The sequence below is a fragment of the Corella eumyota genome, chromosome 4, assembly GCF_963082875.1.
Source record: "Corella eumyota chromosome 4, kaCorEumy4.1, whole genome shotgun sequence".
In the NCBI taxonomy this organism is placed as follows: Eukaryota; Metazoa; Chordata; class Ascidiacea; order Phlebobranchia; family Corellidae; genus Corella; species Corella eumyota.
The window spans coordinates 6,759,026-6,772,626 of NC_137493.1; the positions used below are offsets into that span (position 1 = coordinate 6,759,026).

The following is a 13,601-nucleotide window of genomic DNA, read 5'->3' on the forward strand; positions in this document are numbered from 1 at the left end:
AAATTAACTGTTTGGTTAATATATTTCATGTTTTTTTATCTCGAAACTTCTAATTTTATTTTATTCAACTTACCAATAACCTTATATTTGTAATAGAATTACTGGACGAGATTGAGTGTGTTGCAGAAAGCACGAAATCTTATCATCAAGCCTTACACATCTTTACAGACTGGTTTTCTGGTAAACCTGTCGAACTGTTTAGGCTGTCGGACCAATCTGGTGGCAAAGAAATTTTACAAGAAAATTTAAAAGTATGAGATTTTCAAATAAAAATGTGATTTTTTTTTTACTAAAAAACTAAGTAGCTAATAGATAACTTAAAATATAAGCACATGCTAAACTTGAAGTAAGGTCATTTATTATATTAATAAGTGTTTTTTTTTTAGTTGTTGAAGGCTATTCAGAAAGAGTTACCACAAGGTGAAGAAAAACTAAAACAAGCTTTTAATGCTGGCAAAAAAGGCAACTCTGACAAAACAGTAAAAACTCAGTTGCAGGTAAATTAAACACTTTATTTTGCTTATTATGAATTTTTTGCTTTATAATCATATAATTTGCTTTATAATTAAATCAAAACTTTATGTAGAACTTAAAGGAGGAATGGAATAGTTACAAAACTTCATTGAATGAGATTTTACAAAGGACTCAACGCTTTCTTGAAGAAACTGAAAAATATGATAAAATATATGCAGAGTTTCAGGATTGGTTGAATGCCATTGAGCAATGTCCTGATTATGAGGTAGCTAGTTTTTTTTAAATATTTGTTTAAAACTAAATTTGATACACTTTCTGATTTGATATAACTTTTGTATTTTTTATTATAATTTTTTTTTTTTATTATTATAAAAATTTTTTATTATTATAAAATTTAATATAACTTTTGTATTTTTTATTATAATTACAAATTATAATTATTTTTTATATAGTGATTGATAGATCAAGTTTATATGTATCTTTATTTTATCAATTAAAATCATAAATTTATTTAATTTCAATTATTATGGCTAATTGTCTTTCAATTATTATGGCTAATTGTCTTTTACAGATAATTTTGACAAGTGATTTACAAGAAAATAAAGAATCGACTGAACGGTTTAAACTCTATGCTGATGAGGTGACAGGAAATCGAAGCAAGTTGGAGAAATTGAACAAAGCTGCTCAACATTTACTTGAAGCTTCATCTTCAACTGATGGAAATATGAGCAAAGAGGTAAAAACATTTAAAGTTCAATTCTGTTAAAGTTTGTGGTTACTTAACAGGTTTTATCAAGGTAATAACAAAATCATTTTACACATAAAACTTTACTAAAATTTTATGTAATTTATTTTTATTTTAATACAGGTTACTCAATTAAGTTCAAGATATCAAACTTTAGTCATGAAGACTAAAGATAAACTGCGAGCTTATCAGAGTGCTGTACAAGTACAAACTGAATACCAAAGTCTATCAGATCAATTTAATCAATGGCTTACCACATCTGCAGAAAAACTTTCCATTTATACTTTGCCTGAAAATGTTAACCCAGAAAACACTGAGGTTAGTATAAAACTTAAAATTGTGATAAATATTTGAGTGAGACTTTATATGTTGGACAAAACATTATTTCTACAAATTGATATTTTTAACAGAAAATTGGCAGATTTTTTAAAAATTGTAACATTTGATTTTTCAGCAATTTTGTAAAAAATTGGATGAGCTTTTAAATGAATTTGAAGCAAAGAAGAATGATTTGTCCCAAATAGCAGATAATGGTACTAAATTTATTCAAGCAATAGAAAAAGAATATCAACCTGATATTAGAAATGAGATGACTACTCAACATGAAGAATTTCAGGTACTTTAAAATCTTTTGTTTTTAAATATTTTTTGTCTTTGATTTCATATATATTTTTTGGATTTTTTTTATGATTTAATAACAAATTTTTCTAAACATGGTTTAATTTCAGTATAATTTTAAGCTTTGCACTATAATATAAGTAAAATCACGCTCTTTGTTTTTACTTTAGGATCTCTATACTAAAATTCAAACATCATTAAGAAATCTACAAAGAACTTTACATTACGAAAAAGAGTTTAACTTAGCATTGGAGATGTTGCGTGATTGGCTTCGTGAGTGTCAAGCCAAAGTGGAACTTAAACCTAATATAAAATATGAGCTCTTTGAGAAGAAAGCACAGTTAGCAAGGTATTAAAATATTGTATAGAATGTTATTGTATACTTAAAAGTTGTGCATATTTTAACATTTTTATTTTCGGTACCTATTCCTGATAACAATAGGTTAAAAAATGTTGGTTATATTTTCAAAGGTATGTTGGCTACCAAGAGGACATTGCCAAACATCAAGAAGCGCTGCAAGATGTGACTCAAAAGTCTACAAGGCTCCCTACAAGCTCTCGGGATCCTTGTGATCTGGATCAAATAAATGAGAAATTTGTTAGAATAACTCAGCAGTGTCAACAAAGAGTGGATGAAATAAAAGCCAGGGTATTTAAAAGTTATTTTTTATCTTAGTTTAAAAATGAAAAGTGTTTTTGTTTATAAAGTTACATTGTATAAAAAAAAATTGTTGTTAATTTTTTTTTTAAATTTATATTATTTGTTGTTTTAATAGGTAAAATGTCATCAAGAATATTATGACTCAGTCCAGTCTGCTGAAAAATGGTTACTTGGAAAGTCTTCAGAAATTATGATAGCTTCATCACAAGTAAAAACATTTTTATTCACCAAATATATTTTAATTAATTTGTGAAAAAGGTGTTTTATAAAAAAGTTTTTTCAGTGAATGTGCTTTTTTTGTTTTTAATTGTTGTTTATTTTATTTTTTAGGATCTTTCGGCATTACCTTCTAAATCTACCGCACAACAAACTTCCAAACTTGAAGATCTGCTGATTGAATACAGGGGAGTTTTGGAAGAGATTACAAACTTCAAGAACGAAATCAACTCTGCATCGAGCCTTGGTAGAAGGCTGCTTAACGATTATGATGAAGGTTTAAGAAAACCACTTGAAGCACAAATTGAAAATCAACTTAAAAGTTTGCAAGTAAATAATCAGTATTTTAAAAATTGTTTTTTTAGATTGATTTAATAATCACAACACAAATGTAAAAAGTAATCTGAGTAAAAATAAATTGTTAGTTTAATGTAAAACATTTTTATTTGTTTAGGCTACATACGATACTGTTTTTAATGCTGCAACTCAGTTAGCTCAACGACTAACAGATGCTGTGCATAAACATCAAGATGTTAGCGTCAAACTTGGCCATCTAGAGGAATGGTTAGGGGAAAAACAATCTGCTGTTAGAGTTGCAAATGCATTTCAGCCTGACAGTTTGTACGAAGCTGGCCAAAGAGTTAAGGATATTACAATGTTAATCGAAGAATGTAAAGGTAATATATATTATTTTGCAAGCAATTGGATGCAAAATTAAAAACCTTTTAAACATGAACTGTTTAAATTTGTATGTATTATTATTTTTGACTGAAATATAACTAATTTATATTTTAACAGGAAAAACCTGCTTTTTGGAAGACATGATGGCCCGTAACCCAGACCTGACGAAAAATTTGTTTGAAAAATATGAAATGTTTCAGATTGAGTTGGAAGGTTTGTTAGAAGTTGCACAAGACTCAGAAACTGATTGGATGTCTGCAATCTCTTTGCAAAATGATTTTAAGGTAAAATTTTAAAATGAAAGTAAAAATCTTCTTGTATTTAAATTAAAAAAAAACATTTTTGGAGAAAGTAATTGACCAATATAACACTAAGTTGGCTAAAAAATGGGCTAAAAGTCGTTTTTTATTTTATGTTTTAGATATGGTTAGAAGATACTGAAAAAAGGTTGCACAAGCTTGAAGATGCACCTGCAGAGGCAACTTCGACCGCTGCTAAAGAACATGCCCTGAAATGTCGCAAAATATTTGATGAAATTAAGGATAAGAAAGGAGTTATATCACTACTTGATGAAAAATTTTTAACTTTACTTGGAGAAGGTAAAAATTTCATGCGAATGTTTGATATTGTTTGCTCAAAAAATAGGTGGTTTGTGACAAAATTATCTTTTAATTTATTATGTGGTCTCTTTTCAACATTTTTGTTACTACATAATTTTTACTTTTAGGTGGTGATAACAATGAAACTGAATTCCACGATTTACTTCTACAATGGGAAAGACTAAATACCCTGGCAAACAACTTGTTTCTATCACAACAAAAATCATTACATGCTACAGAAGATTTTAATCAGTAAGTGTTTTAAGTTATACCATTATAAAATCTCACTTACTTAGTGCTTTTTACGAAGGGTGGATAAATTTCTTAATGTTTTAAGATGTCAATCTGTAAAATTAATTTCAAATTTATGATTGTTATAATTTTTAGTTACCTTAATGAGGTAGAAGCAATGACAAAACGATTTCAAAATGAAGCTGATATGCTGATGCGTAATGTCACCGACAGCACTGAATCAAAGCTTAAAAAAGCCAAGGTAACAAACTTTAATATATTAAAATCTTTTTTGTGTCAATCATAAGTAACTTCTTTTAACTTACATTAATATTTGTATGAAAGGGAAATAAATCTATATTTTTGACAAAGTATTTTAAATCTATCTTTGTGTGTATTAGGAGTTGGTGTCTGAAATTCAATGTAGTCGAACAATGTTGGACTCACTAGGGTCTCACCTTGAAAACCTAACACCACGCATGGGTGCTCAAGATGCGGAGATGATTGAAGACAAAGTCAGGTAACAAAAACATAATTTGTACTGTTAAAAATTAATGCTGTTTATTAGGTTAGTAATTTCTTAAAGGCAAAATGGTTAGTTTGCTTTTTTGTTACAGGCATCTTAATCAACACTGGATTGAAGCTGAACAAAAGATTCAATCACGAGCTCAACTCCTGGAAAGTACACTTTGCGAATTATCTGAATATCGCAGACAACTGGATGCTACTAAGTCTTGGTTGAAAGCATTGATCGAGAATGTTTCTGTACCAGTACCAATGACTTTAAGTGTGGAAGAATTAAACGGATCAAGACAAAAGCATAGTGTAAGTTTGTTTTTATTATATCATCAAACAAATTTACGAGTACTGTTTGTAAAATGCAACTTGAATGTTGTTAATTAAATAATGTCAATTTACAGTTGTTGTGCAAGGAACTTGACCAAAAGAAGGAGGAGTTTAGTGAGTTAAGTAGTTGTCATCAGACATTGCCTCTAAGTTTAAGCTCATCAGAACGAAATGCTTTACACTCGGATGTTACTGCTATCCAAGGACTGTTTCGTACAGCTCAAACCCTAGCTAATGACAAAACAAATGCATTTAATCATGCAATTGGGAGAAGAAAAGACTTGTGGGCAACTTCACAGCAGGTATTTAACATAAATGTGTCTATTTTATTGGCTATATGCATTAATTTTTTTTTATACTTCATGCAAAAAATAATTAAACTTGTTTATTATACTTATGACAGTGTTGTTTAAGTAGTTGTTTATTTTTAGGCATTAGCCTGGCTTGAACACATAAAGGATTCTTTGTTAAAACTTCTTTATTTTCCACTTCACCCTGATGCTGTTGCTAAACTTATTCAAGAACACAGGGTTTATTGTTGTTTAACTTTTTTATTAATAAACTATTTATGAAGGGATTTATTTAAAATAATTGAAAACCTTCTTAAAACTATTTGTGTTTATGTTTAACATTATAAACTTTTACCAGTGCTTGTAGTATGTATAAAGCTTAATCATTTCGCAGGCCTTGCACAAGGACATACTGCGACACAAATCTACAGTTGATGAAGTTATTGCAACTGGAATTCAAATTATTTATGAGGGCAAACCGGAAAGTGTAAGCGTTAGAGGCAAGTTAACAGGTATTTTTTATACTTTTTTCGACTAGAATTGTTGGTGTTGTGGTTTCCGGGTGCTGGTGCTGTTTTCTTAGCTATCTTTTAATGTTGTGGGGTTTGGTAATGTATTTAAGCAATATTATTTTTGTTGTTTACTTTTGCTAAATAATTTGCAGTGCAATTTATTTTTGTTTTATTGATTCTAAATTTGCAAGTTTTGTTTTTTAATTAAATTTTGTTGATTTACTGTTTTTCGTATAATTTCGGTTTTGTATAAACTTATACTTAACTTAACAGGGCTGGAAGATTGTTATGATGAGGTTGACGGCTTGTGGAGAACTCGATTGGAGGAGTTACAACAGCTGCTTGCAGATCGAGAACTTTTTCATGCTGATGTTGAACGCTGTCTCCGGTGGTTAAAAGAAGCGGACATTGTTACATTTCCAGAAGTCAATCTTGCAGCTGCTCTGCCAGATTTGGAATCTCAATTAGCTCGATATGAGGTGGGTGTATTCCTTTTTAAAGGTCTCGGGTTTTTTAATGTAAAACAGACTTTTTAAAAATGAATACAATACTACAATCACAGTTGTATAATTAGCACAAGCCTACATATAGGCCATTAGTAACCTTCTAGCTTTACAAATAACAACATTACTGTTAAACTTACATCAACTTTTATCTTATTAAAGGCAATAACAAAGGAGTCTGTTAAGTATAGAGATCTTGTTGGTAAAATATCTGAAAAATCACAAGAAATTCTTCCTCAACTATCTGACGTGGATCAAAACCTAATTGTTGAAAAAATGAAAAATATTAAAGAGCAATTTAACATGTATGTTGTTTTCTAAATTTGTTATGTTATATAGTGATGTGTTTATTTTTTTTATGTCTTGTAATAACAAAATAAAGTTTTTATAATTTTTTTTTATAAATAAAAGAATAAAAGTCTTATAAAGTGTAATATTGTTAAAAATTTTAGTGTTTGTAAATCGGCTGAAGACAAAGCACGCCACATGTTGGAAATGATGTCATCAAGAAAAGAATACTCAATTGCATTGGAAGACCTAGAAGATTACCTGGGTGTTGGTCAAACTATGCTCAGAGAATTGGATCAAATGTCAACTGGACACACTGCTGGTCATGCGCGAACACTTTTGCACAAATCAGAGGTATGGTAATGATTTATTTCTGATGGATTTTTAAATTTGTATTTTACATTTTAAAATGTTTGCAATTTTTTATTTTGATTGAAATTATGGCAATAATCAATTACAGAAAATTCAGTCTGCATTGACTGAGAGAAAACCTAACCTTGACAAAATTGAAAAAATGAGAGATGACTTAAAAAATTCAGGACAACCTTGGCAGCCAGAAGAGTTGCTAAAAGGTAGTAATTTTATTCGTCTTTATATTTATATTTAAAATAGCTTAAATTAAGGTTAATTTTTTTTTTAAATCACATATATTTTTTTAGCAACTGCTATTTATCATCGACTAATGCAACAAAGTAGTCAAAGATATGAACGGTTTGCTGAGATGGCTCGTTGCAGAGAAAGGTTTGAAAGAAGAATTCTAGAACTTGGCGAGCAAATATCCGATTGTGATAGAGAACTTGATACTGGTAGTCCAAGTCGAGTCGAACAAAAACTTTCAGTTTCCCAGGTATGTTAAAAGAAATAGACTACTTTCAATAATAAAAATGTTTTTATAAAAGTTTAACTTATATGGATTGTTTGTATATTACAGTAGTGTCTTTTTTGTTTTTGAATGCATATATACATATATGATATAATGTAGTATTTTTTTATCAATTTTTATCAAAATTAAAACAATTAAAAATATTTTTGTAGCAAATGGCAGCTATGTTAACGAGTTGTCAGATTGAGCTAAGGGGTGTTAGCGGTCTAGCTGAGCAAATTTGTGCTGACATGGACCAGCAAGATAAAATGTTAATCAGAGACAAAGTTGATAAATTGCGAAATCAACTTCATAGGTTACAGGGTTACCTGGGTGACAGGCAAAGGGACCTGGAAAAAAGGTTTAAAACTTAAATTTTTAAAATAACATTTTAACTTGCCTAGATTTGTTTTATGCAATTCTTGCAAAATAAATTGCAAACCTTTTTCTTTTGCCAGTTTATTTATATTTTTTTAACTTTTATTAATTCGAAAATATTTTGGGCAAAAATGTTACAAGAGATTTTATGTTCAGACTTGTGTCTCGCCGTGACTTCCAAGATGACTTAGAGAAAGGTGTGAGCTGGCTTGAGGAAACTCAGAGTGTAATTGAGTGTAAAATTCCACTCAAACTCGACCCACAGAGTGTTCAAGAAGAGATTAAGAAATTACAAGTAATACATTTGAAATTTGTTTATTGTTTTATAAATGTATTACTTTATAAAAAAAGGATTAAATTTTCCAAAAAAAAATTGTCAAAAATTATGTTACTTAATGAATTTATAGATAACTAAAGAAGAAGTTCAATCTCGACTTAGAGTCCTAAGTGCACTTGGAAACAAAGAAGTTGAGAGACATGCAGAAGAGGGGGAGGAGCTTCCTACTTCTGTTAGTCATAAGATCAACCAACTGGAACAACTGAAAGAGACACTTAATGTTGCAATCGATGAAAAACAAGTTAGTTGCATAAAAATTTAATTTATTTTGAAGAGTGTAAGAAATTTTTAACTAGTTTTATTTATGTAAATTATCGTTACCTTACTTCTAAAAATTGTTTGTATTTTACACTTAACCTAAATTTTTAAAAGATTCGATTAGAAGAAGCTTTGGAGGCTAGGCAAAGGTATACAGAGTGTTTAAGCACAGTTCAAAGTAAACTGGGAAGTGCAAGCGCTGAACTACAACTACTTGAAGTTGATAGCAATCCTGAGCATGCTAGAGATTTATTAGAGCAACATCAAGTAAGATAATTAATTTGCACTTTAATAGCTCTTCTGTGTATTGTGTTATTTGACTAATTTTGAATTCAATTTGTATGTTTAGCCAGTAATTTATTACATTTTGTCTGTTAAAATAACAGCCCAGATTTTGTTGTTTAAAATTTGGTTGCATTTTTTATTTACTTTTTAAAATATTTGGTTTACCTAATTTGTTACCAATTTTAATTAACTTAATATATAATGTTAATTCATTAAACTTTTTTTATTAATAGTATGTTGTTTGAAATAACAACCCAAATTTTTAATTAAAATTTGGAAAGATAATTTTTGTATATTCTGAAATAACACTTATTAATTTACATAAAGTAAATTATTTAATTAATTGTGCTATAGGCTCGCTACATGATACAACAATACAAGGTATCTTAAGTTAGCAACAATGCATGAGTAGCATAAGTTTTACGTTAAACATTTGTTGTAAAACATATGTTTTATTTTGCATGTTACCTGTAGAAAAGTGATTGTAATTGTATAGGGTAAGGTTTAAATTACTAGCATGTTTTTTATTTTTATTTTTATTTTTATTTTTTTGTATATATCTTTATCCTCGATGTGGGAAAGTCGAATGCGCGACTTAAATATAGAGTAACATCAGTTACTCCGACCCAGTCTCGAGTTGCGTGTGGCAGTTTGGGATATTATAAATTATAATTGCCTGATAATTATGCCGCTGATTAAATGCTGGCTCAGCAGGAGTTCATACCGTTTTTAGCGCCTTACTCAAGGGCACTACAGCATGAGAACAGTGGAGATTAAATCCACGATCTCATGTGTGGTGTAGCAAGTGTTCTTACCACTACACCACGCTGCCGGTAAATTTTTTATTTATTTTTTTTTTGTTGAATGGCATGTATAGAATGGAAAGTTAAGTTTAAAGTGTTTCAAAATTTGTATAACCTATTGCACTTAAAATTAATATATGGAAGTAAAATCTAAGAAAAATCAATATGATGTAAATTATAAATTTAAAAAAATTTTACTAAGAGCTATCTCTGATTATGTATTGATTCCGCTCGAAAAATTAATAATATTTCACATCAGTAAACAACTGCAAAAAATAAAATAATAAATTTTAGGCATTGTTTACAACTGAGGGTGAAATTCTACATTATGTGGATGAGTTGGAAGAAGTAGCAAGAGATTTGGAAGAACTTTCCGGACCAACTGGTATTACTAAAACAGCTCGTGATACATTGAACACTGCTGTTGGTGGAATAAGGGAAAGAGCTGAAAACTTACTAGATGCTGCAAAAAATATCCACAATTCATTACAGGTTTGTGTTATATCATTTTTAGATTAATTGTTGAATAATAATTTTTAAATAATACAAATTAAAAAGGTTGTAAAATTAAAACACAGCTATAGTATATTGTACTTTAAATAAACAGTTAAAATGTGCTTTAGTATAAATTATGTATACATTTAGTATTTAGCAATTCACAATGCCAAAAGTATTATGCTTTAAAACTACCTTAGATTTAACTTTATTTTAACATCTATCGTTTTAAGATTAAAGTTTTTTTTTATATTTTAAAACTTTAAGAAAATGTCACTATTTGTTTATACACGAAAATATTGATTTTAGAGTTCTGCTGTAAACTGGGAAGGATTTGATCTGGAGTTAGAAAGAGTTACTTCTAAGATGTCTCAAGCTGAAGATCACTTGAAGAATGTGGATTGTTCGATGCCTCTGACACTTAAAAAAGCACACAACAATGTGGAGGATTTTAATGTAAGACATACTCTAACTAAATTGGACAAATTTTAAAATTAGATGCCATATTTTTATAAATTAAATTTGTTACTCAAGTTAACATTTGTTTTTATGTTTTTTTACATTTTTCTCTTAAATTTTATCATCTCAAATTTTTTTACTTTTTAGTTGATTTTATCGGAGGTTTCAAACTTGGAACACGGCATTCAAGCATTGGATGAAGTATCACAAACCTTGTCAGCTAATGAAAGTGTGAGTGGAAGGTTGGCTGTTGGAAGGTCTATAACTGCTGTTAAACATCGGCTTGCCAGGCTTCAAACAAGATCAAAGGTAACAAATGAAAAATATATTATAAATGTATATAAATTTCTCTTATATTGAATGTTTTTATGCATGTAATACTGGTTAAAGCTAAAATCAACATAAAGAATGGTTGAATTAAAAAAAAAAATCATTTGAATTTTTTTAAAGGAGGTACAAAGAGTATTAGAAAAGCGTGTTCGTGATTGGAAAGCTTATGAAGAAGCTACAGGTTCATCACTGAAAACTCTTGAAAATGTTCAGGATAGATTACCACACGAGGCATTAGAGAGGTGCACTTCACAAGAACTAACCCAACAAAGGTTATTTACAATTAGTCTCTAAATATAAATATTTTATTAAATTTTGGAAAATTAATTTGTTATTTTTTTTAAACTACATTTAAAATTGAATTTTCGTTTACTCAATAGAGCATTACTGCACTCTTTAAACAATGACCTGTCTTATGTATCTCGACGAATGAGTACAGTGTATGACTCTTCCAATACTTTAAGTGCAAACCTGTCTTCTCCATCAAAGTACAATGTTGAGAAGAACACAGAAGATATACAGAAGCGCTGTCAAAAGTAAGTTTTAATAAAAGTTGTTTTTAATTTAACAAATCTAAATATTTCTGGAAAGATAATAAAAAGATTTTAAAATACATGACTGCATTCTGCACTAAATGTGAATAAAGTTCTACATTCATTTGATATGTTTAACATAAAATTTACTTTTATTTACCCAGGTTATCAGAAGAAGCTTCCCAAAAGTTATCTGCTGTAAAAGCTGAAATACAATCTCGCAATCTACTGAATGCAGAGTTACGGGACATGCTGGTTTGGGTCCAGGACATGAGAGAAAATGCTGATCGTACACTAGATGTCACACCGGCTCCCGGCCATGTCCAGGATAAAATCGACACTTTAAGACAGGTTAGTTTAAGTAATTGCAAATTAATCAACAGACATACAAACTAATTTAATTTTAAAATAACTTTTTTCCAATATGTATTGTAAACGTTTAATTTTTTTTTGTATATAAATTTATCCTTGATGTGGGAAGGTCAAATGCACGACTTAAAAATAAGGTAACATCAGTTACTCGGCCCAGTCTTGAGTAGTGGCAGTTTGGAATAATATATAGATTCAAATTGCCCAGTAATTTCGCAACTGATTAAGTGCTGGCTCAGCAGAAGTTTATACCGTTTATAACGCCTTACTCAAGGGTGCTACAGCATGAGCAGTGGAGATTATACCCATGACCTTATGTGTGGTGTAGCGAGTGTTCTTACCACTACACCACGCTGCCGATTCATTTAAAATATATCTTTTTTTTTGAATTTTAGTTGAAAGAACAACTATCCAACAAAGAAGCTCACTTCAATAAAATATCAGAAGAACAGCGTCAGAAATATTTGGACAATTATGCCATTCTTCCTGTTGAAATGTCTTCAACTATTGCTAAAATAAGAATTGCATTGGCAGCATTGCACAATGAACTACATGGAAAAGAAAGTGTAAGATTTTTAATGTACATGTTATTAATGTGTTAGTAGCGTTTTTTCTTCGTTTTTTCTTGGAACATAAAAAATCTTTGTTACAAAAGTGATATAAGAAAATAAAGAACAAAAAATATACGCGTATACTTAACTCTATTATAAAACTTTGGTGTTGCAAATAATTATTTTTCAACTTTAGGAATTGGAATCAGCTCGTAACTTAAGAGAAGATTATCATCAGGAATTAATGGATATTTCAAATCTGCTTACTAAAGTGGAAAAAGAAATAACTGACAATGACCACTCAACTGCTCAAAAACAACAGGTTGATTTAAGTATTTTTCTTTTAAAATTACTACATCAATATTAAATATATAAAACATTTTTCATCTTTAAATGGTGAAATTATTCTTGAATTTGTTAAAGTTACTTTTTTTAGAATTCAAAATTAGTGAAACAACTTTATAAATTTAGGCTATTACCAACAACTTGGACCAGTGCCATGTAAGATTAGTTGGTTTGGATGCTGCAGCACAAGAGATAGCTGACCAAACAAGTCATGCTGGAAGCAAGGCTTCATTAAATGCAGCTGTAAATGTTGTGAATGATCATTACTTAAGAGTACAAGAGATGGCTGATGCTAAAATACATCAATCTAATCAGGTAGGAACTTGATTTTAATTTGTATTTTTTAGTTTTTAACTAAACATTGTTAAATATGAAATGTAAGAGTTTTGGAGTTTTAATAAAATTAATTACCTCTGCAAAAATTTTTGGTTTTTTATTTAGGCTGCTGTATACTTGGATGAAATTCAAGAAATGGGAGAATTTCTTGAAGAATGGGAAAGTAAAGCAAAAAATGCAGTTGCTGGTCCTTTAACTGTTGTCGATGCAAAAGATGCTAGAAGACAAATTAGGGAGCATAAAGTATATAATATTTTGTATTTTGTTAAACTTTGTGTTGTTCCCTTAACATTAAAAAGCAATGATTTTTAAGTTTAATTTTTTTTTTTATTATTTTTAAAATTAAAAATTAGAATTTGAGAGCTCAACTTCAAAGATTGCGTGACGAACTCGAAAGAAAAAGAGAACGATTGCCTTCCTCTGTTCCTGTCGCAACATCAAACATCTTTCATGACAAGATTGATGAGATGTGGAAAAAGTGCACAGACATGGAGGAGAAAATCAGAGAAAGGGAAGATGAGTTAGATGGAGTGGTTGTTATGGCAACCGAGATGGAGGAAGAAGTAAAACAAATACAAGCAGGTAAAATATTTTTA

At 29.5% G+C, this 13,601-nt stretch overlaps 1 protein-coding gene across 7 annotated transcripts in view; it reads left to right on the forward strand.

The window, feature by feature from the left end:
- LOC145750185 (nesprin-1-like) overlaps positions 1-13,601 on the forward strand; it is a 94,737-nt gene that overhangs the window by 50,576 nt on the left and 30,560 nt on the right. For 5 of the 7 annotated variants that reach the window (XR_014283668.1, XM_082566150.1, XM_082566153.1 and 2 more), the window contains exons 70-110: positions 97-251; positions 387-497; positions 587-739; positions 1,046-1,210; positions 1,343-1,537; positions 1,674-1,835; positions 2,008-2,186; positions 2,309-2,486; positions 2,614-2,706; positions 2,829-3,044; positions 3,169-3,391; positions 3,513-3,679; positions 3,817-3,994; positions 4,123-4,246; positions 4,382-4,487; positions 4,627-4,745; positions 4,843-5,050; positions 5,146-5,373; positions 5,503-5,601; positions 5,756-5,873; positions 6,147-6,352; positions 6,539-6,681; positions 6,829-7,018; positions 7,125-7,236; positions 7,324-7,511; positions 7,700-7,887; positions 8,061-8,199; positions 8,312-8,482; positions 8,614-8,766; positions 9,139-9,165; positions 9,882-10,079; positions 10,392-10,538; positions 10,689-10,850; positions 10,992-11,143; positions 11,252-11,407; positions 11,569-11,755; positions 12,169-12,339; positions 12,521-12,646; positions 12,796-12,984; positions 13,111-13,248; positions 13,359-13,587. Coding sequence is in view for 6 of the 7 variants with exons in the window: in XM_082566150.1 (XP_082422276.1) it covers positions 97-251; positions 387-497; positions 587-739; positions 1,046-1,210; positions 1,343-1,537; positions 1,674-1,835; positions 2,008-2,186; positions 2,309-2,486; positions 2,614-2,706; positions 2,829-3,044; positions 3,169-3,391; positions 3,513-3,679; positions 3,817-3,994; positions 4,123-4,246; positions 4,382-4,487; positions 4,627-4,745; positions 4,843-5,050; positions 5,146-5,373; positions 5,503-5,601; positions 5,756-5,873; positions 6,147-6,352; positions 6,539-6,681; positions 6,829-7,018; positions 7,125-7,236; positions 7,324-7,511; positions 7,700-7,887; positions 8,061-8,199; positions 8,312-8,482; positions 8,614-8,766; positions 9,139-9,165; positions 9,882-10,079; positions 10,392-10,538; positions 10,689-10,850; positions 10,992-11,143; positions 11,252-11,407; positions 11,569-11,755; positions 12,169-12,339; positions 12,521-12,646; positions 12,796-12,984; positions 13,111-13,248; positions 13,359-13,587 (6,549 nt within the window). In the remaining variant the exon portion in view is untranslated. The remainder of the gene's footprint in view (positions 1-96; positions 252-386; positions 498-586; positions 740-1,045; positions 1,211-1,342; positions 1,538-1,673; positions 1,836-2,007; positions 2,187-2,308; positions 2,487-2,613; positions 2,707-2,828; positions 3,045-3,168; positions 3,392-3,512; positions 3,680-3,816; positions 3,995-4,122; positions 4,247-4,381; positions 4,488-4,626; positions 4,746-4,842; positions 5,051-5,145; positions 5,374-5,502; positions 5,602-5,755; positions 5,874-6,146; positions 6,353-6,538; positions 6,682-6,828; positions 7,019-7,124; positions 7,237-7,323; positions 7,512-7,699; positions 7,888-8,060; positions 8,200-8,311; positions 8,483-8,613; positions 8,767-9,138; positions 9,166-9,881; positions 10,080-10,391; positions 10,539-10,688; positions 10,851-10,991; positions 11,144-11,251; positions 11,408-11,568; positions 11,756-12,168; positions 12,340-12,520; positions 12,647-12,795; positions 12,985-13,110; positions 13,249-13,358; positions 13,588-13,601) is intronic. The other 2 variants (XM_082566151.1, XM_082566152.1) reach the window with 2 other exon arrangements.